This window comes from Neofelis nebulosa, chromosome 11, assembly GCF_028018385.1.
Source record: "Neofelis nebulosa isolate mNeoNeb1 chromosome 11, mNeoNeb1.pri, whole genome shotgun sequence".
NCBI lineage: Eukaryota > Metazoa > Chordata > Mammalia > Carnivora > Felidae > Neofelis > Neofelis nebulosa.
The window spans coordinates 49,028,209-49,048,988 of NC_080792.1; the positions used below are offsets into that span (position 1 = coordinate 49,028,209).

The 20,780-nt window shown below is 35.7% G+C and overlaps 1 protein-coding gene across 5 annotated transcripts in view; it reads right to left on the minus strand.

Annotated features, from left to right (window-relative positions):
• Positions 1 to 20,780, minus strand: part of RBBP8 (RB binding protein 8, endonuclease) — a 110,954-nt gene that overhangs the window by 50,689 nt on the left and 39,485 nt on the right. For 4 of the 5 annotated variants that reach the window (XM_058692524.1, XM_058692523.1, XM_058692522.1 and 1 more), the window contains 2 exons: positions 14,160 to 14,255; positions 3,422 to 3,534 (listed from right to left, as the gene is read on the minus strand). In XM_058692524.1, the coding sequence (XP_058548507.1) occupies positions 3,422 to 3,534; positions 14,160 to 14,255 (209 nt within the window). Of the gene's footprint in view, positions 1 to 754; positions 832 to 3,421; positions 3,535 to 14,159; positions 14,256 to 20,780 lie in introns of those variants that run through there. The other variant, XM_058692526.1, reaches the window with a different exon arrangement.

The following is a 20,780-nucleotide window of genomic DNA, read 5'->3' on the forward strand; positions in this document are numbered from 1 at the left end:
AGACTGAGGAAGAGTTGTATTTTTGCAAGACTTCATAGTATCAAACATCCACCCCCCTATTCAGATTATTTGGTGGTACAAGGAGAAAATATAACTCTATAATAAAGAAATGTAGTCATCACCTTAACCCAGTGACCAATCTTAGAATCCCTAAGAGTGGAATAACCTGGCAATATCTTACTCCTGATAAGATGCAATAAATATGAAGTAGACAGTTTTAGCTATGAAGTACTGCTGTCAAAAATGCTTAATATAAACCTAATCAAGCCTTCAGATCCAATATCTACTTTATAGGAAATAAAGGAAAAGACAAAATGTTTTAAAAAAATCCAAAAGGTGACAAAATTTTAAGAAAATGACCCTACTTCAAGAAGCTAATGTCATGAAAGAAAAAAATAGGAAAGGGAGCTATTCCAGATTAAATGGAATGTGTATGAGGGTTCTTTAGTATTTTCCCTACCTTTCTGCATTTTTTAAAACATTTCACTTAAAAAAAAAAAAAAAAAGTGAGGGCGGTGCCTGGGTGGCTCATTGGGTTAGGTGTCCGAGTTTAGCTCAGGTCGTGATCTTGCAGTTCGTGAGTTTGAGCCCCACATCAGGCTCTGTGCTGACAGCTCAGACCCAGGAGCCTAGTTTGGATTCTGTGACTTCCTCTCTCTCTATCCCTCCCCTGCTCACACTCTGCTTCTGTCTCTCAAAAAATAAATAAATGTTAAAAAAAAAATTAAAAAAAAAAAAAAAAAAGAAGGGGTACCTGGCTGGCTCAGTTGGTAGAACATGCAACTCCTGATCTTGTGGTCATGAGTTTGAGCACCACATTGGACACAGAGCCTACTTAAAGAAAAAAAGACAACTAGGTAGACTTGAAAAAGAACCATTAAGGATAAAGAAATTGTGGTTTATATACACAATGGAGTACTACGTGGCAATGAGGAAGAATGAAATATGGCCCTTTGTAGCAACATGGATGGAACTGGAGAGTGTTATGCTAAGTGAAATAAGCCATACAGAGAAAGACAGATACCATATGGTTTCACTCTTATGTGGATCCTGAGAAACTTAACAGAAACCCATGGGGGAGGGGAAGGAAAAAAAAAAAAGGAAGTTAGAATGGGAGAGAGCCAAAGCATAAGAGACTGTTAAAAACTGAGAACAAACTGAGGGTTGATGGGGGGTGGGAGGGAGGGGAGGGTGGGTGATGGGTATTGAGGAGGGCACCTTTTGGGATGAGGACTGGGTGTTGTATGGAAACCAATTTGACAATAAACTTCATATATTGAAAAAATTAAAAAAAAAAAATTAAAAAAAGAAAAAAGAAAAAGAACCACTAAATAGAATTTTTAGGAATGAAAAATTTGGTTACTGAAATAAAACAACTCAACACAAGAGAACTACTGAGTCCTTAGTATAATGAACAAGAGAGCTGAAGAAATCACTCCGAATGTAGCAGAGAGAAACAAGATGAAAAACAGGAAAGGGATATCAAGCGATACAAAGGACAGAATGATGAGGTCTCATCAGAATACCCAAACAGAGATTGGAGAAGACACAATATTTGAAAAGCTATTTCCAGGTATAATTAAAGATGTGGTTCCAAAAGGGCGCCTGGCTGGCTCATTTGGTAGAACATGCAACTCTTGATCTTGGGTCATGAGTTCGAGCTGCACAATGGATGGTAGAGATTACTTTAAATAAAATCTCAAAAAAAAAAAAATATGGTTCCACAGATTTTATAATATATACTAAACAGAATTTTTTTGGGAAAAAAAAAAAAAAAACCTGGTTAAAATTATACTAATATTATAGAACACCAAAACAGAAGGAAAAAAAATCATAGCAGCAGCCAGAGAAAAATGATTGTTACCCTGCAAAATAGGCTTACAAAAGTAAATGTAAAATAAAAACATTTTTGGATAAAAACTGAGAATTTAGAACCAGCCAATACCCTCAAAAGGATGTATCTCAGATAGGATAATAATCCCAGAAGGAAATGGAGGTGCAAAAAGCAATAATAAGCAAAGAAACTGATAAACAGATAGTTGAGTCTTTTAAAACTCTTAGTAATTTTTAGAAAAGTTTCTAACTGGGGCACCTGGGTGGCTCAGTCAGTTAAGCATCCAGCTTCAGCTCAGGTCATGAGCTCACAGTTCATGGGTTCGAGCCCCATGTCGGGCTCTGTGCTGACAGCTCAGAGCCTGCAGCCCGTTTCAGATTATGTGTCTCCCTCTCTGTCCCTCCCCCACTCACGCTCTGTCTCTCTCAAAAATAAACAAACATTAAAAAAAAAAAGTTTCTAACTTATAGGCTAAAAAAAAGGAAATGAATGCTAGGCATAAGCAGCATGTAAGTGGAAAAGGAGGTGAGCAGAGTTAAGGTGTTTTAAGGTCTGTACATTGTTCAGAAGATGGTCAAGACATTAACTTTACATTTTAGGAATGCATGGTAAACTTTCAAGGTTGTGGGTTGCCTGGTTGACTCAGTCAGTAGAGCATATGTCTTTCTCTTGGGGTTCTAAGCTTGAGCCCCACGCTGGGCACAGACAGCACTTAAAAATAAAATAAATAGAAATAGAAATAGAAATAAAAAAATAAAAAAGAGAGGAGGGGACAAAACAGGGGAAGAGACACACAGAAAGATAAACCTGGATCTGGAAAAATACATTATCAGATTGTTAATAATAGTTACCCCCAGGAACAGAATAAAACTATGTTCTTTCTCTTTTTGAAACAATGAGGAAATATTCATTTATTCTTACTTGAGTAACCAGAGGATAGCAATATAATTAATAGAAAGAAAATAGTCAGAAGATAGAAAAGAAGATAAATTAATTAGATTTTGTGCTCATTGTGAGCTGTTCATTGTGAGCTGTTTACAGAGAATCAAGGTAAAGGTCACTAAGAGAGTATATGAATAGTTAGAAGTGAATAAGGTTAAGAGATAATGGAAGAGAAGACATTTAAGAGAAGGCTAAAAATGTAAGGAAACCCCACATTAAATGTGTAAGGAGACTAAACTGAAAATGATATATTTGTACTAATATGTCATGAAAACCACAGAAAGTGTACACTTTTGCAGAACACTAAATTTTTGTATTTGACTTTACTAAATAGCCAAATGACATGAAATAAAGATAAAACTAAAGAAGCAAATGTAGACATAAGCAAAGGAAATTTCTTCTTATCTTATTGTTGGTGAGACTTGAGGGCCAAAGTGCACAGTATTCATACTACTTTTTGTACTCTATTTCTTACTAAAGTAAGCATGAAAGTAAATCTACAGAAAGGGAATAAAGGACATTTGAACTTTTGCCTACACGAGGAAAAATGTATGTAAACCATCCATTTGAATGCAAACAATTTAATAATAGGTTTTAACAACAGTACATTATGCTTTAAATACTTAATGAAGAAAGGAAACTCACTAAGCTCTGTGATAAGTTTAAGATTCTGCTGCCGGATATTTTCAAACTCTTGCTGTTTTTTCCGCATATGCTCTTCAGTTACTGCACAGCGATCACATAATCCTGCTCTTAATCTAGGAAACAAAAACAAAATATTTTTAGAGTAGAACTTAAATGTTCTCACCAAAATATATGTAAGATGATGGCTATGTTAATTAACCGGATGATGGGAATTCTTTCACGATGTATATGTTTACCAATTACCATTATGTACACTTTATTTTACAATTTTGTGAATTGTATCTCCATAAAGCTGAAATTCAATTTTTTTCAAATACTAAAATATATTTCCTTATATTTGAACTCCAAGACTTTTATACTTTATAAGATGTAAATAACTGACTTGGCGAATATTGAGAAAATTAATAGTTCAATGATGTATTATACCTTTAACACTTTCTCAAATAGGTTGAAATCATGCCACAACATCACTTTCTACAAGACTGCAATTCCGAGTGGAATTCTGTAAATTCTGCCAATTTTAAACTCTATCCAAAGGAACTTATTTATTGAACAATCCGACCTTGTTTTAATATAGTCAGAATATGAACTTTAGTCTAGTACCAAGGGGCTGAATTATATCTTAAGCAAGCTTGCCTCTGTATTGCTCGGCATAGGATATGACACATGAGTGATCAACAACTTTTTTAGTTGAATGAATACTAAAGGTCAAAGAGTACAAAGTTAAAAAAAGGTACTCCATACTTTGCTCTTGTCAGCATTTAAAAAAACCCAACGTCAGAAAAACTCACAATTTACTATTATGCAAAAAAAGGTTTTAAAAAGTTTTCACTATTTGTCAGTGCTGAAGAGAGGGTGTCCTAATCACAGAAAAGTCTAGTAGACAGCACTGACCTAGAACCAACTTGATATACACTACAGAATTCCCAGAAGCTTTAAAAAAAAAAAAAAAAAGGGTACCCAGAATAAGTAATTTAAAGTATTTCAAGAAATCATGGTGCTTGGGTGGCTCAGTCAGTTAAGCATCCAACTCTTGATTTTGGCTCAGGTCACGATCTCACGGTTCGTGGGTTTAAGCCCTGCATTGGATTCTGTGCTGACAGTGCAGAGTCTGCTTAGGTTCCTCTTTCCCTCTCTGTGTCCCTCCCCAACTCACACTCTATCTCAAAATAAATAAACTTAAAAAATATTAAGTATTTCAAGAAATCATCATATCAACATATTCTCTTCTGTATTCTGAGTACTCAAGTGATCCCCCCTTCCATTCCTAGGAGAATATTGGAGATTTACCCTCTAGAGGGTCTAAAACAGACACAGATACAGGTTTGGGAAACACAAGATGTAAGTAAGGGTAGGAGTACAATAGTGAAATAAATGTATATTCATGCCAAATTCTTAGACTTTAGCCTAGGCCCTCATCATCTACTTGGCTCCCAGGACTTTAGTAGCCAGCCCTATTACACATTCCAGAAAGCAGAATAAAGGAGCCTCCTCTAGGAAATCAGACCTAAAGATACCGCCATTTGGGGATTATTAGTGAAAAAGACCAGGCAGATCAACCTGCAGTGAAGCTCAGAGACCACAATTCCACTCACAGCTTCTACTCAACTTTTATCCATTTCTCTTAAATATATCAATAGACATCTCAGAAAAGCTTATAAAGTGAAAGAGACTAGAGCAAGACACTAAAAAAAATATATATACACACATATATATACATATATGTATAAATAAATAAATAAATAAATAAATAAATAAATAAATAAATAAAGTAGGGAGAAGGAAAAAAACACTACCATCACGAAACTGTAAAGAATAGTCTCAGGAGAAATAAAGATACCAAACTATGAAATGAAAACAGGATTGCCATAAAAAGAAATATTCTGAGAACAACAACAACAAAAATCTTGTTAATTAAAAATATAACAGCAGGGCAGGGAAGCCCCAGGTGGCTGAGGCAGTGGAGCACACAACTCTTGATCTCGGGGTTTTGAGTTCAAGCCCCACGTTGGGTATAGAGATTACTCAAAAATAAAATCTTAAAAAAAAAAAAAAAAAAAGCCAGCAGGAAAAAACCCAAGCTCAATAGAAGGTAAGAAAATAGAGTTAAGAAAATCTCCTCAAAAAGCGAAGAGCAAATAGAAAAGATTAAAAAACTAGAGAATTATTTTAAAAGGTTTATCCTTTCAATAATAAGAGTTCTAGAAAAAGCAAGTTTTGGGGTGGCAGCAAGGGGCAGAAAAGGAGGAACAAAAAAGACATGAGACCTACAGAAAGCAAAATGGCCTAAATCCAACTATATCAATAATTACATTGTTAATTGATAAAACACTCTGATCTAGAGAGACATCTTATAACTAACTCTGATCTAAAGGCAGATCTAACTGTCAGGACAAAAAAATTAAGATTCAATATGCTACCTACAATAGACAAATTTTAGATTCCAAGATACGTGTAGGCTGAAGGCAAAGAATGGAAAAAGAGAGACCATGCAAACAAAAACCAAAATAAAGCTGGAGCATCTATGATAATATCAGACTATAAAATAGACTGTAAGACAGGAAGTGTTACTAGGACAGTGAATTTTATAATAAAAGGGTCAATTCACTACAAAAATAAAACAATTATACACATATACGCATCTAACACTAGTGACCCAAAATACAGAGAGCAAAAACTGAGAACTGAAGGGAAAAACAAATTCAACAGTAACAGCTATAGACGTCCACTCTCAATAACAGATAGATGAAGTGAGACAAGAAATCAGCATCGATACAGCAGGCCTGAACAAACCAACAACCACCCAGACCTGACTGACCTCTGCATAACACACCACCAACAACTGCAGAATGCACAGTTGGAACATTTGCCAGGACAGACCTCTTCCTAGGTCACAAAACAAGTCTCAGTATGTTTAAAAGCACTGAAATCATAAAAAGCATGTTCTCTCACCACAATGGAATCAAGTTAGAAATCAAAAACAGAAGGAAATTTGGAAAATCTGTGAATCTTAAGCAATGAACTCCTAAATAAAGAATGAGTTCAAGAAGAATCACAAGGGAAATTATAAAATGGGCCATAGCACACATGTATATAAAAGCAATGTTCAGGGGCGCCTGGGTGGCTCAGTCGGTTGGGCGTCCAACTTCGGCTCAGGTCATGATCTCGCGGTCTGTGAGTTCGAGCCCTGCATCGGGCTCTGGGCTGACAGCTCAGAGCCTGGAGCCTGTTTCAGATTCTGTGTCTCCCTCTCTCTCTGACCCTCCCCTGCTCATGCTGTGTCTCTGTCTCAAAAATAAATAAATGTTAAAAAAAAAAATTAAAAAAAAAAAAAAGCAATGTTCAATAAATAAAAAGTTACTGAATACTAAACAGTGATTATCAAAATAACCTCAGTAGTAGGGCTAGAGAATAAAATAGAAGAAATCCTCCAGAACACAGGGAAAAAAAATATGTAACAGAAATCAGAGAAAAGATTATAAAGAATCAGTTTATGACCAAGAAGTACTCCAGAAATAGAGAACATATAAAAATGGAGAGAGGAAAATAACAGAAAAGAATTGCCAGACCTTAAGAGATACTAGTCTTTAGACTGAGTGTCCAACAGGTTAAAGAAACACATACACACACACAAACACACACACACCCATCACAAAATTTCAGAACAACAATAAAAAGATCTTAAATTCCAGGAAGGAAAAAATATCTACTACCTATAAAGGAATAACATTAGAATGGTATCAGTCTTATCAACATCAGATGCTAACAGATAATGAGAAAATGTCTTTTTTTTTAAAAAATTTTTTTTTTTTAACATCTATTTATTTTTGAGACAGAGAGAGAGCATGAACAGGGGAGGGTCAGAGAAAGAGGGAGACACAGAATCCGAAACAGGCTCCAGGCTCTGAGCTGTCAGCACAGAGCCCGACGCGGGGCTCGAACCCACGGACCACGAGATCATGACCTGAGCCGAAGTCGGACGCTTAACCGACTGAGCCACCCAGGCGCCCCTGAGAAAATGTCTTTAAAATTTGGAGCAAAAACTATTTCGAACCTAGAATTTTATATCCATTCAAAATATCATCTAAATCAACAGTAAAATGACATTTTTAGACATGCAAGGACTCTTTGAAAATTTACTTCCTGTGCATTTGTGGACTAACATGAGTTGAAAGAAATAATGGAATTAATGTAGGGAGATCCAGTGAGGAGAAATTCCAGAATGGCAGCTATAGAAAAACCTAGAAAGTAAATGGTCCAAATTGGTACAGGAAGGTTTTTAGCCCAAGAAATATACCTCCAAGAATAAGAAAAAAGAAGATGATAGTCAATAAATAGAATGACACATTACATAGTATTAATGGCATAGTAAGGAAAACATGTCTCTTATCTCAGTATGAAAAAAAGTAGTTAGAACTTTTGGGAAAAACCAGCAAACACATAGGAGTATGTCCTTGTCATAATATAATTATGGGCTGATTTGACCAACTGATTTGAAACAGAGTAGAAAGAATCTATGTGGCCTGGACAGGAGAAACAGTCTACTGGGGCACCTGGTGGTTCAATCGGTTAAGTGCCCAACTCTTGACTTTGGCTCAGGTCATGATCTTATGGTTCCTGGGTTCGCACCCTGTGTTGGGCTCCATGCTGACAGCGGAATGCCTGCTTGGGATTCTCTCTCCCTCTCTCTTTGCCCCTCCCTTGCTCTCTCTCAAAATAAATAAATAAACTTAAAAAAAAAAAGTCTCCTGAAGTGGCACAGAGGTCATGACATCAGATCTGCAGAGAAGGAAATGCTATCTTGCCTTAGCAGAGAATACTTAGAGTCAATAAATAAATAGTTTACTATCCTCCAGCAATACAGTGGTGAGCTCAGGGAGACGGTTCAGACATTTTTCTAAAATATATTCCTGTAAAGACATATTTTTATAAAAATGTATGTATTAAGGTTTAAGATAAAATAGAAGAACTAAAATATAACTATTCAAAAATATGTGAGGGAGAAGAGCCTGGGTGGCTCAGTTGGTTGAGCGGCTGACTCTTGATTTTGGCTTAGGTCATGATCATGGGATTGAGCACTGTCAAGGCTCCACGCTCAGTGTGGAGGCCCTCTCCCCTGCTTGTGCTCCCTCTACAGTAAAAAATAAAATAAAATAAAAAATAAAAACAAAAATATGCAAAGGAAAATGGTATCCTCATTTTCATAGTAAGAAATAAGATGGTCTCAAATTGATAAATCAAGGGTTAAAGTGAAAATGTATCATTTAGAATCTGGAGCACTAAAAACTGGGACTGGTAGGGGTGGAAAAAAGGAATATATAGTAACTATACACTTTATAATGCATATGCATTACTTTAATAAAAGTTGAAAAGGAAAAATGATAAAATAAGCTAACAAGTATTTAATTTTGTAATATTATATTCTAATAAACTTTGTGTAACTTCTTTTTGAGAATTTAAGGTACTAGAAAGGACATATACCTTCTTGTCTTTCTGCTATAACATAATGTTTTTGGATTCTCAAGCATTTCTAAAGCTAATAGTAAGGTCTATTTATGCCTTTAAAATTCCAAAAGAAATAAATCTCTGTAAACTATTCCAAGGGGCGCCTGGCTGGCTTAGTTGGTAGGACATGTGACTCTTGATCTCAGTGTTGTGAGTTCAAGCCCCACTTTAGGCATCGATCTTACATTAAAAATAAATAAATAAAAATTAAAATAAAAAAAAGAAAAAGAAAAGTCACTGGAAAACCCTGAAAGAGGTAAATGGCATGGAACAATTCTAATGGATTAGTTAGAGGTCTTCTGCTAGTCAGTTTTTCAGTAAAAATTGAACACTTTATTGTTTCTAAGAAATAAAATCTGGTATGTTAAAATGTCATGACATATGATTGAAAACAACCCCTTGGAAGACCTAGTTTCCAACTTTAAAAATGCCACTGACATAGACAGTTATAAAATCAAACATTTTCTAGCTTGTTTATTACTTCCAGTTTTCTCCAGTCAACTGCCACTCTTGATAACAGTATTTGTGAAAAAGAGTCAACTCTTGATTGCTCACTGACCCTAGTTTAAATTTAAACTGATAGGAGAAAATATACTAGGTTCCTATTTCCATCAAGGTTCCACTGCTGCTGTCAGAGAAAGAAAAACCCTCAATTTCACAGGAGAATGAATGCAATTTTAGTAGCTATATACAGGTAACAGGGAAAGATGAATAATTCCACTAGTAAGAGCAGAAAGCAGCATGCTTTCTGAGTTATGTTCCAGGTTCTTCATAGAGATGAAGAAATAAAAGCTTTCATTTTGCAATTAAAACTTACCAGATTAACAAGTATGCTCAATTGTTATACCCCAAAAAGATTTCCTCAAATTTATTCATTTTCAGAGCGCCTGGGTGGCTCAGTCCGTGTCCGACTCTTGATTTTAGCTCAAGTCATGATCTCATGATTCGTGAGATCAAGTCCTGCATTGAGCTCCATGTGACAGCTTGGAGACTACTTGGGATTCTCGCGCTCTCTCTCCTGCCCCTCCCCAGCTCATTCTCTTTCTTTCTCTCTCTAAATAAACAGTAAATAAACTTCAAAAAAATTATTAATTTTCATTCAAAAGGTGATCATATTCATGATCACCTACAATGAGTACTGTAGGTGCTGAAATACAACAGTGGCCAAGATAATGTAATTTCTTTTAAAGAGTTTAGAGTGTACTAAAAAAAAGACAGGTAGTAAAAGAGTAATTAAGGCAAAGCATGATTCACATCATGACAGCGGAAATACAGGGTACTATTAAAGCACACAGCAAAACTAAACCTAGTCTAGAAAGTCAGAGATCTCCTGAAAAATATTTAAATTAAAACCTATGAGTAACACAAAAAGAGGACATTTGGTCTAGTATTTGAAAAATAGTTGCACAACCACAAATCCCCTGATTATGAACACAAATTTTCCCTTTCAATGACAGATGAAGTATGAGTTTCCTACAACTGCCAAAAATGCTTTTAAAAATATTAAAATCTACTAGACAACCATGTTTTAACTGCTTTGTTCAGATTTTTTTTAATGCATTCTATCCACATCACAGTGACTATTCCTTACATTTAGTGAAATACTTGGTTTCCTTCAAGGAAAGTCTCTTATAATACTAGTGTAGTAAAACATAAGCCACCTAAAATTAGAACTTTTTATTATCAAATTTACCTTTACCAGGTAATTCTTTTCATCTAAACATCTCACAATGTTTTCACAACATTAGCATAAAAAATAAAAATTGCTTCATCCTATAAAGAGTAAATAGCAAGTTTCAGAATTACTGTTTAGAAATTTTAATGAAACACAGGGTGCCTGGGTGGCTCAGTTGGTTAAGTGTTCGACTCTTGGCCTGAGCCCAGGTCTTGATCTCATGGTCGTGAGTTCAAGCCCCACATTGGGCTCTGCTCTGGGCGTGAAGCCTACTTAAAAAAAAAAAAAAAAAAAAAGAAATTTTTAACAAAACACATTTTGCTTTTTTTTTTTTTTAAATTTTTTTTTTTCAACGTTTTTTTATTTATTTTTGGGACAGAGAGAGACAGAGCATGAACGGGGGAGGGGCAGAGAGAGAGGGAGACACAGAATCGGAAACAGGCTCCAGGCTCCTGGAGCCCGATGCGGGGCTCGAACTCACGGAGTGGGAGATCGTGACCTGGCTGAAGTCGGACGCTTAACCGACTGCGCCACCCAGGCGCCCCACATTTTGCTTTTTAAAGGTCTTAGCAAAATGTTAATTTTTATAGATTTTTAAAGCTTGCTCTGGGTTTCTTACATGACATAAAACTTAAAATGAAATTTTAAATAAAGCAGAACTTTACCAAATGTTACCTAGACATTTAAAGGTAGTAAAATAGTTAATAGCAATTAAAAACAAAAACAACCGAAAAAAAAACTTCCAAAAAACCAGACTAGAAAATAGACAATATTGGGGAATTAATATTGCAAAGTACCTGTTTTGTTAACTTTAGGTCAAGCACAAATACTCTAGATGATCAGTTAAGGTATAATTCATTTACACGACATTTATAAAATTAAGACAACATACAGACAAGGCTTCAGGAAAACAGAAACTGGGGGGTTTGTAGGGCCAAATTTAACCTAATTATCCATTAACTGTGATCTTGGTATGGCTTCTTACCTCTTTGCCAGTTCAGTTTCCTCCTATGTAAAATGGATTTACCATACCAGCATTAATGTGAAGATTAAGTACTAGATGCCCAGGTACAGGTACAAAGTAAGCCCTCAATACATATCAATCACTGAGGAGTTAAAGCCTGAGAAAAATATGACCCCCCCACCATTCCTCCCAAACGCTTTACTACATTACCCAGAGAAAACAAGGAAATGCCTCACCACACTAACAGAAAAGTAGCTGATGATTTCCTTTTTGATCCTGGACTGGGAAAAAAAAAGGGGTCAAATGGCTTTCTAGAGACTGGAACTGACTAGAGTGCTAAAGGCTGAAATCATCGTCACCAATTAGAAGGGACACTGTAAGTTTTTAAAAATTTCTATTATGTACTTAACTTGCATTAATCTCATTTAATCTTTAAAATAGCCCTGTGGAGAAAGTGTGGTTGGTGTCATGCCATATGTTCTTGGCTTTTCTTCTACTCTGATAATTTTTCTTTCTCATTTTTGTTTGTTGGCTTGGTCCTTATTCTTCATTAAACCTTAATCAGTATGTCCGAGCTCGATGCCTCTTCTATTCTCTTCCCACACTCTTTAAGATGTCCCTAGATCTCTTATCCAGTCTAAGTTTTAAATGCCATTTATATGCAGGTGATGACTTTCAAATTCTTTTCTCTAGCTCTAATCTCTGTAGTTAGTTTCAAATTCACATATACAATTATCTACCTGACATGCTGTTTGGATACAACAGATACTGTCAATACCTGCTCCTATTCCTTTGTGATTTCCCTGCTTAAAACCTCCAATTACTTCTGATTACAACAAAATTCAAACTTTTTGCCCATGATCCTACATAATGTAGTTACTCCCACCTTTCCAATCCTATCTCCTATCATTCATCCTCCTAGTCAAGTTAGAACCACTGCAGACTTTCTATTCTTCAAATATTTCAAAACTTATTTCCGCCTAAAGCTTTTGTATTTGTCTGTTCTCTTTTTATCTTCAGTTCTTCGAGTAGCTCTTATCTATATTATTTAGGTCTCGGTTAAAATGGTACCTCCTCAGAGAGGCCATTCCTGACACCTATCCCTTCACTTTCCAATGTCTGTGGTCACTTAATTACACCACTCAATTTTATTTCTTCACAGCACTTATAATCTGAAAGCCTCTTACTTGTATGACTCACTCCAAACCTTTAAAAATTAAATATAAGCTCCATGACACTAGGGATAGTGTTATCCCTAGCACCTACAGCTATACCTAGATCATAGCAAGGACTCAATATTTATTTATGAATCTGAATTAAGGGCACAGTATAAACTTGAAATTCAAATTTGCATCTATGATTCCAGCGCGCGTGTAACTTCATTCCACAATAGGCTGCCTATTCCAGTAAATGTGCACTTCTCTGGGACAGCAGTTGTAGAAGAAAAGTGTACAACTGCGGTTTGCACAGATGGAGTGTTAAATTATTCCACCACTAAAGGTACAGTGGCAAACTCAAGCCACCAGCCCTCCTGTGACATATACACAATAATAACAAAGGGAAATTATTAACTATAAATGCAAGAAACATTGTTTGTTACAGGTAGTTCAAGGTCTTACATAGCAACTGCAGTTCAGACAAAGGAATACAGCAAAATCTGGAAGTCTCTTCTAACCTAGGGTGGTAATCTCATAGGAGTGAGAAATAAAGATGTATATGGAAATTAAGTGACAGGCATTATCTTGGAAATATTCAGAAAGAAGAATCCTAGACTGCCTACAGAAATATGTAGGAGAAAAAAAGAGAATGGCAGAAACACGAAGGCAATCAGAATTGTGAAGCAGTTTCCACCTACTTAGACATAAAAATGGAATTAAAGCATCAAATGAATTAACACATTACTACTCTTTCTTTTTTTAATGTTTATTTATTTATTTTAGAGAGAGAGTGGGTGTGAGCACACGTGGAAAACGGGCAGAGAGAGAGAAGGAGAAAGAATCCCAAGCAGGCTCTGCACTGACAGCACGGAGCCTGATGTGGGGTTGATCTCTTGAACGGAGAGATCATGACCTAAGCTAAAATCAAGAATCAGATATCTAACCAACTGAACCACCCAGGCACCCCAGAACATTACTACTCTTAAGCTCATCTTATACCAACACCAGATAAATATTATTTAGGGGAACCTGGGTGGCTTACTCGGTTAAGCATCCGACTACAGCTCAGGTCATGATCTCATGGTTCGTGAGTTTGAGCCCCACATCAGGCTCTCTGCTGTCAGCGCACAGCCCACTTCGGATCCTCTGTCTCCCTCTCTCTCTACACGTCCCCTGCTCATGCTCACTCTCTCTCACAAATAAACATTAAAAAAACAACAACAACAAAAAAAACCAAGAAATATTAAAAGGTAAATTGATGAGATTCCTGTAATTAATAAAAAAAACCAAATCTGTAAGAGTATATATTTATCCAAAGTTGACATCAGTTTGGGAAAAGAGCACATCGGTCCCAGAACTGTTTTATAAATTAAAACCAATGTTCTATTAAAGGAGGAAATCACCACTTACTCAAGAATACCCAAGAACCCGACTCACCGATCTTCTAAAACTTTAATGGTTTCATGAAGGACTTTTTGTTGTTCTCTCAGCTGTTGATTTTTGGTGAAGAATTCTTCTAGTCTCTGTGCATCTCTAAAAGTCAAGAAATACATTTTTAAAAAGAAAATCCTAACAGGATAATTATCCTAATGGGATAATTCTATCGTAACAATTCCAAAGTATGGTCTCACACTTACATAACATGTATTTCTTATATCAAAATAAACTTCAAGGGCAAAGTTTAAATATCTTGTTGGGGTGCCTGAGTGGCTCAGTAGGTTAAGTGTCCAACTCCTGATTTTGGCTCAGATCATGATCTCACAGTTGTGAGACTGAGCCTTGTGTCAGGCTCCATGCTGGGCGTGGAGCCTGCTTAAGATGCTCTCTACCTTTGCCTGCTCCCCTGCCCAACCCATGTGTGCTCTTTCTCAAAAAAAAAATCTTATTAATCAGACTTCACATTATACTAGAATGTGCTCTGTGGTATTTTTGTGTACTATAAAAGTATTGTCTTAAGTACCAGACATTCATTATACAGTATTGGAACACAGAGGAAGGAGTGGATTCTGATGTCATCGTTGACTCAATGTTGTCAAAAATGCTATTAAAATGTACACTTACTGTTTTTTTTATTTTGTCTATATTTGTTAATGTAAGTAACAGATATCTCCACTCATCTCTATTCCAATTATGGGAGATTTATACTTTCTTATTAATTTCTGTGTTGCCTAAACTTCTTACTTGGTATCACTTTTAAGTCAGGGCTTATAGTAGAGTGGAAGCATGCAAACCCTAGATCCTAAAGCCTAGGTTTGAATCTCAGGTCTCATTTATCAGCTGTGTGACCTAGTGCAAGTAAAAATGATAAATTAGTATATATCCAATAAGGCACTCACAAGGACTAAGTAAGCATTAATATATGTGTAGCACCCAGAAAAGCACAATCACATACCAGGTTCTATTTAAGTGTTTACCACTGTGATTTTATAGTAGGAAAAAACAAAAAAATTTAAAATTATTTTATTTTAAACGTATTTTAGATAGAGAGAGAACAAGTTTGTGGGGGAGAGGGACAGAGGGAAGGAGAGAGAAAGAGAATCTCAAACAGGCTTCATGCTGAGCGTGGAGTCCAACATGGGGACTCCCCACCCTGGGATCATGACCTGAGCCAAAATCAAGAGTTGGGACACTCAACCGACTGAGCTGCTCAGGCGCCCCTAAAATTTTCTTCTAGTAGATTACCTGATTACCTTCCAAGATAGTGTCATATTCTACCCTTCCATTATATTTTTAAAAATCACATTATTATATAAATTATGCATATAAATTAATTCTAAGAAAACCCATTAGAAATTTGATTGGGATTTTCTGTATGGTCTTGAAGCTGAAAAAAATACTGTGGTTGAAACATCTTCCCCAGTCCCCTCAAGGGTTTAAAATATCAAATTATGACAAACCAGTCTACTACAAAAAGTAGATGTCAAAACGACTACCAAAATGGCTAGAATGTAGTATCACTGGCAGCAAAACAGATAAGTCAGAAAACTAAGTAAAAATGTCAGATACCCAATATAGGGGGTACTTCGTATATACTGGTTGAGTAATTGATATTGAATAAAAAATGAAAAATCAATACACCAAAAAGTAATAGACTACTGCATATAGTTCTGGTAGCATTTGTAGCCATCTGAAATTTTGGAAATAATAACAGTGATAGCTGAAACTCATTAATTTGGCTGTTGCTTAATTAAAAAAATGATTTTCCAATATTTCTAGAAAATATATTTAATTCAGAAGCAGTACCAACCTTTCATTAATCCTGCTTTTAAAATATTCAACAAATATAACCAAATTAAAAACTTTTCAAAGTTTGGGGGAACAATTAAAGACATTTTCTAAGTTAACAGATAAGCTGCCAATATCTATTTAACTTTAGCATTTAATCTAAATAATCTAGATCATAAAAATATAACCAAATATTATATTCCAGATTCACATATTGAAGAATTACACACACACACACACACACACACACACACACACGGAATGAAAAGTTCATAGGAAAAGTTTTTTTCTTAAATTATGAACAACAGAAAAGATGTTTTTATTAAAAAAATTTTTTTAATGTTCAATTTTTTTTTTGAGAGAGAGACAGAGCACTAGCAGGGGAAGGCAGAGAAAGAGAGAGATGCAGAATCCAAAATAGGCTCCAGGCTCTGAGCTGTCCACACAGCCCAATGCGGGGCTCAAACTCACGAACCATGAGATCATGACCCGAGACGAAGTCATATGCTTAACTGACTGAGCCCTCCAGGCTCCCCACAAGAGAAAATTTGTAACAGTAATGTAATGTCTGATTTTCCTACATCCACATATTCTACTGTCTATTTAGAATGATTCAGAACATAGTAGCATTTGTTTTAAAACCAAATAGACTGATGACCTATGTTAAAATTAAAACTAACCTCAATTACTTAATAAAATATTCATGTCAACTCAGTGGTAAACATAACAGGGTTCTATGAATTGCAGGAACAATTTAACAAATTCCTTACAAAAGCAAATTGATGAGTTCTAAATGGTACAAAAAAGAGTCATGCAATTTCAAAAAAAATTAGGAGTGAAATGCATTGCAAGCTACATCAACCTTGGACCTCATCTAAAGGAAGTTAGTTATTAGGATACAAATAACCAACCTCACTCATCTAAGGTAAGCTCAACGTATCTATCCCATAGGCAGCATCTTACTGGATACTCAGTATCATTTTCTTGGTAGATGGCATTCTGTCCTTCTGAGACAAATGAACATTTTAGATAAATGGCATGTAAATATAACTCGTGTGTAAAAGTGGATAAATCTTGTATATGAAAATGTGACTATAAAATGACAGATAACAAACCCTCCCATATACTACATACACCAGTCTTCTCATTAGTTTAAAATCAATGTCATATACTGGAGGGGTAGAGAAGCACTATAGGGATCAAAATTGGTACTACTGTGAATAAAGAAAATGGGGAAACTATATGTGTTCAAGTTATATTCTCTATAACCTTTGTTATAAGAAATTAAAAGTATGACAACAGTTCTGCACAACTGCAGGACTTTTTTTCCTTTGTAATTTTTTAAATTTGTGAATTTAAATATCTTGATTGCCATAAAGCTGGATGGCTGATTATGGCAAATGTTATCTTTAAATAAAATTTAAAAAAGAAACCCAAACAATTCTAAAAAAAAAATAAAGAATGGCAAATAAATAGGATGATGACAAGATTCACTAACTGACCATTAAAACAGTCCATCAGTTAGTAAGTAATGGATACACACTGGCAAAAACAGATGTAGTCCATGTCCACAAGCAGGTTAAAAGAATCAGGTGGAACTTTTCAAAAGTTCTTAAGTTCTTTAAGTAGAACTTTTCAAAAAATCCCGTAATACTCACCTGTCAACATTTTTACATGTTTAATTTGATAAACGAATTTGTTTAAGAGAAAAGCATTAACTATGTGCAGAGACAACTATCATCAAAACACAGATCTCAAACAATCAAGTGATAGACAAAATATGGTAAAATTATTGATTTCTCTTCTTCTTCTTCCAGGTGGGAATCCCTAAGGGTTGGGGCTCTCTACCTTATTAATATAGCTATCCTAACAATATGGAGCTAAGACATCCTGGTTATTCCTGCATCCTAACTGTATACTCTAAAATATACTGAGATATAGGGATTATGCTAATATAAGAAAGCCCAAGTTCTTGGTCCCACAGTGCAAATATCTAACTTACTATAAAATAAAGCATCCCTTTAATTCTCTGATTACTCAGGGAATTTACTTACTTGTGCTTCCAAAATGTACAACCCCAAACTATCTGAGGTACACAGGTACAAAGTAGTTACAATATATATTAGAAGGTTGCTAAGAGGATCAAATGACTCTAAACTACAGGTGAAGTAAGGCATTATTACTAGCTACTGAAAAACCAGCTGCTTTTAAAATGTTTTCCATTCTTTAAAATTCAAAAGTGTTACAGATGATTTTTGAGAAAGTAAAATTCAGCAGTCATTTACAAATTTAAGAAGTTTTTCATGTGGCTGATTGGTTACAGGTGTGGAGAAATGCATTTTGTGTAGAAAGTCAGTAATAAAGTGCATTGGTCATAAGCAAATCTAGATCACTTCTAATTATGTGTCATCATTCTTTGATGATTCTGATTCAAGCTAAGAGGAAATACTGCTTTATAGCTGTAACTCATTTAAAATAGCAATATTTTTGGGGCACCTGGGTGGCTCGGTCGGTTAAGCGTCCGACTTCAGCTCAGGTCATGATCTCACGGTCCGTGAGTTCGAGCCCCGTGTCGGGCTCTGTGCTGACAGCTCAGAGCCTGGAGCCTGTTTCAGATTCTGTGTCTCCCTGTCTCTCTGCCCCTCCCCTGTTCATGCTCTGTCTCTCTCTGTCTCAAAAATAAATAAACGTTAAAAAAAATAAATAAATAAAAAATGAAATAAAATAGCAATATTTTAGAAAATAAAATTACTAAGGCTACATGAAGAATACATTTAAATAAAACAAAATCCTTTAACAACATTTAGTGAATGTAGCTTAAAATGTATAATCAAATACAAGACAATACTTTCTGAGTTTCAATACTGCAACTGACCAACATTTTGGGGCACGTGGGTGGCTCAGCTGGTTGAGCATCTGACTTCGGCTCAGGTCATGATCTCATCATAGGTGGTGAGTTCAAGACCCACATGGGGCTCTGTGCTGACAGCTCAGAGCCCTCTTCAGATCCTCTGTCCCCACCCCCCTGCCCCTCCCTTGCTTGTGCTCTCTCAAAAAAAAAAAAAAAAGTGATCAACATTTTGATTAAAGGATGTCATTCTAATCAAAGGTTGTTAATACAGCATTAACATGACCATTAACCAACACCAAACCAAGGTACAATATAAAAGCTCCTTGTCTAACTAATAATCGACTCTAAAACATTGCATTTTTGGTTTTAGAAAAGGCCAGAGGTAACAAGAATTCCTATATAGTGTTACTGTACATAAAAGAGGATACTTGTAAGGGCACCTGGGTGGCTCAGTTGGTTAAGTGTCTCACTTCAGGTCACATTATGATCTCACAGTTCATGAGTTTGAGCCCTGTGTCGGGACTCTGTGCTAACAGTGAGGAGCCTGGGCACCCTACACTTCATAATTTGAAATCTCAAAGGACTCAAAATATTTTCACCACTGAAGAAAAGAGTATTTATTCCTAAGTAAAACAAAGATGTTTCCCTTTTGATTTCGAGTGGATAAAAGATAAATTTTACTTATTAACCAAGAAAATGATCCTGTTTTATCCAACTAACACAATTTCAATATATTTATTTTTGTAATAACTCATTATGGGAAGAATTTACATATAAAGTGTTCTTTGGCAAGTATTCAGATAATTCGGACATACATAAACATAAGGTAATACCACCAACACTATTTAAAATGCATTAAAAGGATAGAGAGTTTGTGAAATACCTACCAGCTACAGAAATAAAAGGTGGGGCACCTGGGTGGGTCAGTCAGTTGAGTACCTGACTTTGGCTCAGGTCATGATCTCACGGTTCATGAGTTCAAGCCCTACTTCAGGCTCTGTGCTGACAGCTCAGAGTCTGAAGCCTGCTTTGGATTCTGTGTCTCCCTCTCTCTCTGCCACCCCCCCCCCCCCAGCTCATGCTGTTTCTCTCTCAAAAATAAACAAACATTAAAAAAAAAAATTAAAAAGAAAAAAACAAAAAAGGTCATTTGTGCCATGAAAGGAGATCATGCCCCAAGAGCTGCACTGGCTGCTACTCTCTGAACTGCAGGAGTAGGATTAGTCTAACTGTAGTGACATTTTTGGTTGCCTATCCAACAGCCATTTCCTTCCTATTCCTTGCTAAAAGAATACTGAATTTTTTCAATATCCAACAGATGAAGAAAAGTTGATCTCTTCAGACTCAAGGAATGAATGTTAATTTTTTTCATTAAAAAAAAAATATTTTAGGTAATCTCTATATCCAACGTGGGGCTCAAGATCCTGAGATCAAAGGTCACATGCTCTACCAACTGAGCCAGCCAGCTGCCCCGTTTTTTCATTTTTTGGTTTCATCTTAAAATAACTTCAGGTCTATTATAAATAAATTATAAATACACAACAGAGTACCTGTGTATGTTACTCAACTTCTCAAAATATTAACATCTTGTGTGACCAGAATACATTTATGAACATCAAGAAATTGATACAATACTATTAACTAATCTATAGACCTTATGCAAATTTTCCCAACTGTTCCTCTAACATTATTTTTCTGGTCCAGGATCCAATCCTGGATCCTACAATGCACTTAATGTCATGTCTCCTTCAATCTGGAACAGTTTCTCCATCATTTTTGTCTTTCACAATCTTGACCTTTGAAAAGTACTGGCCAGTTATTTTGATGGTTCTTCAATGTGGGTTTTTCTGATGTTTCCCCACGATAAAATCTGGGCTATGCATTTTTGGTAAGAATACTACAGGAATAACATTGTGCTCTTCTTAGTGCATCAAATCAAGAGGTACATGGGCTGACATATCTGATTTCTAGTGATATTAACT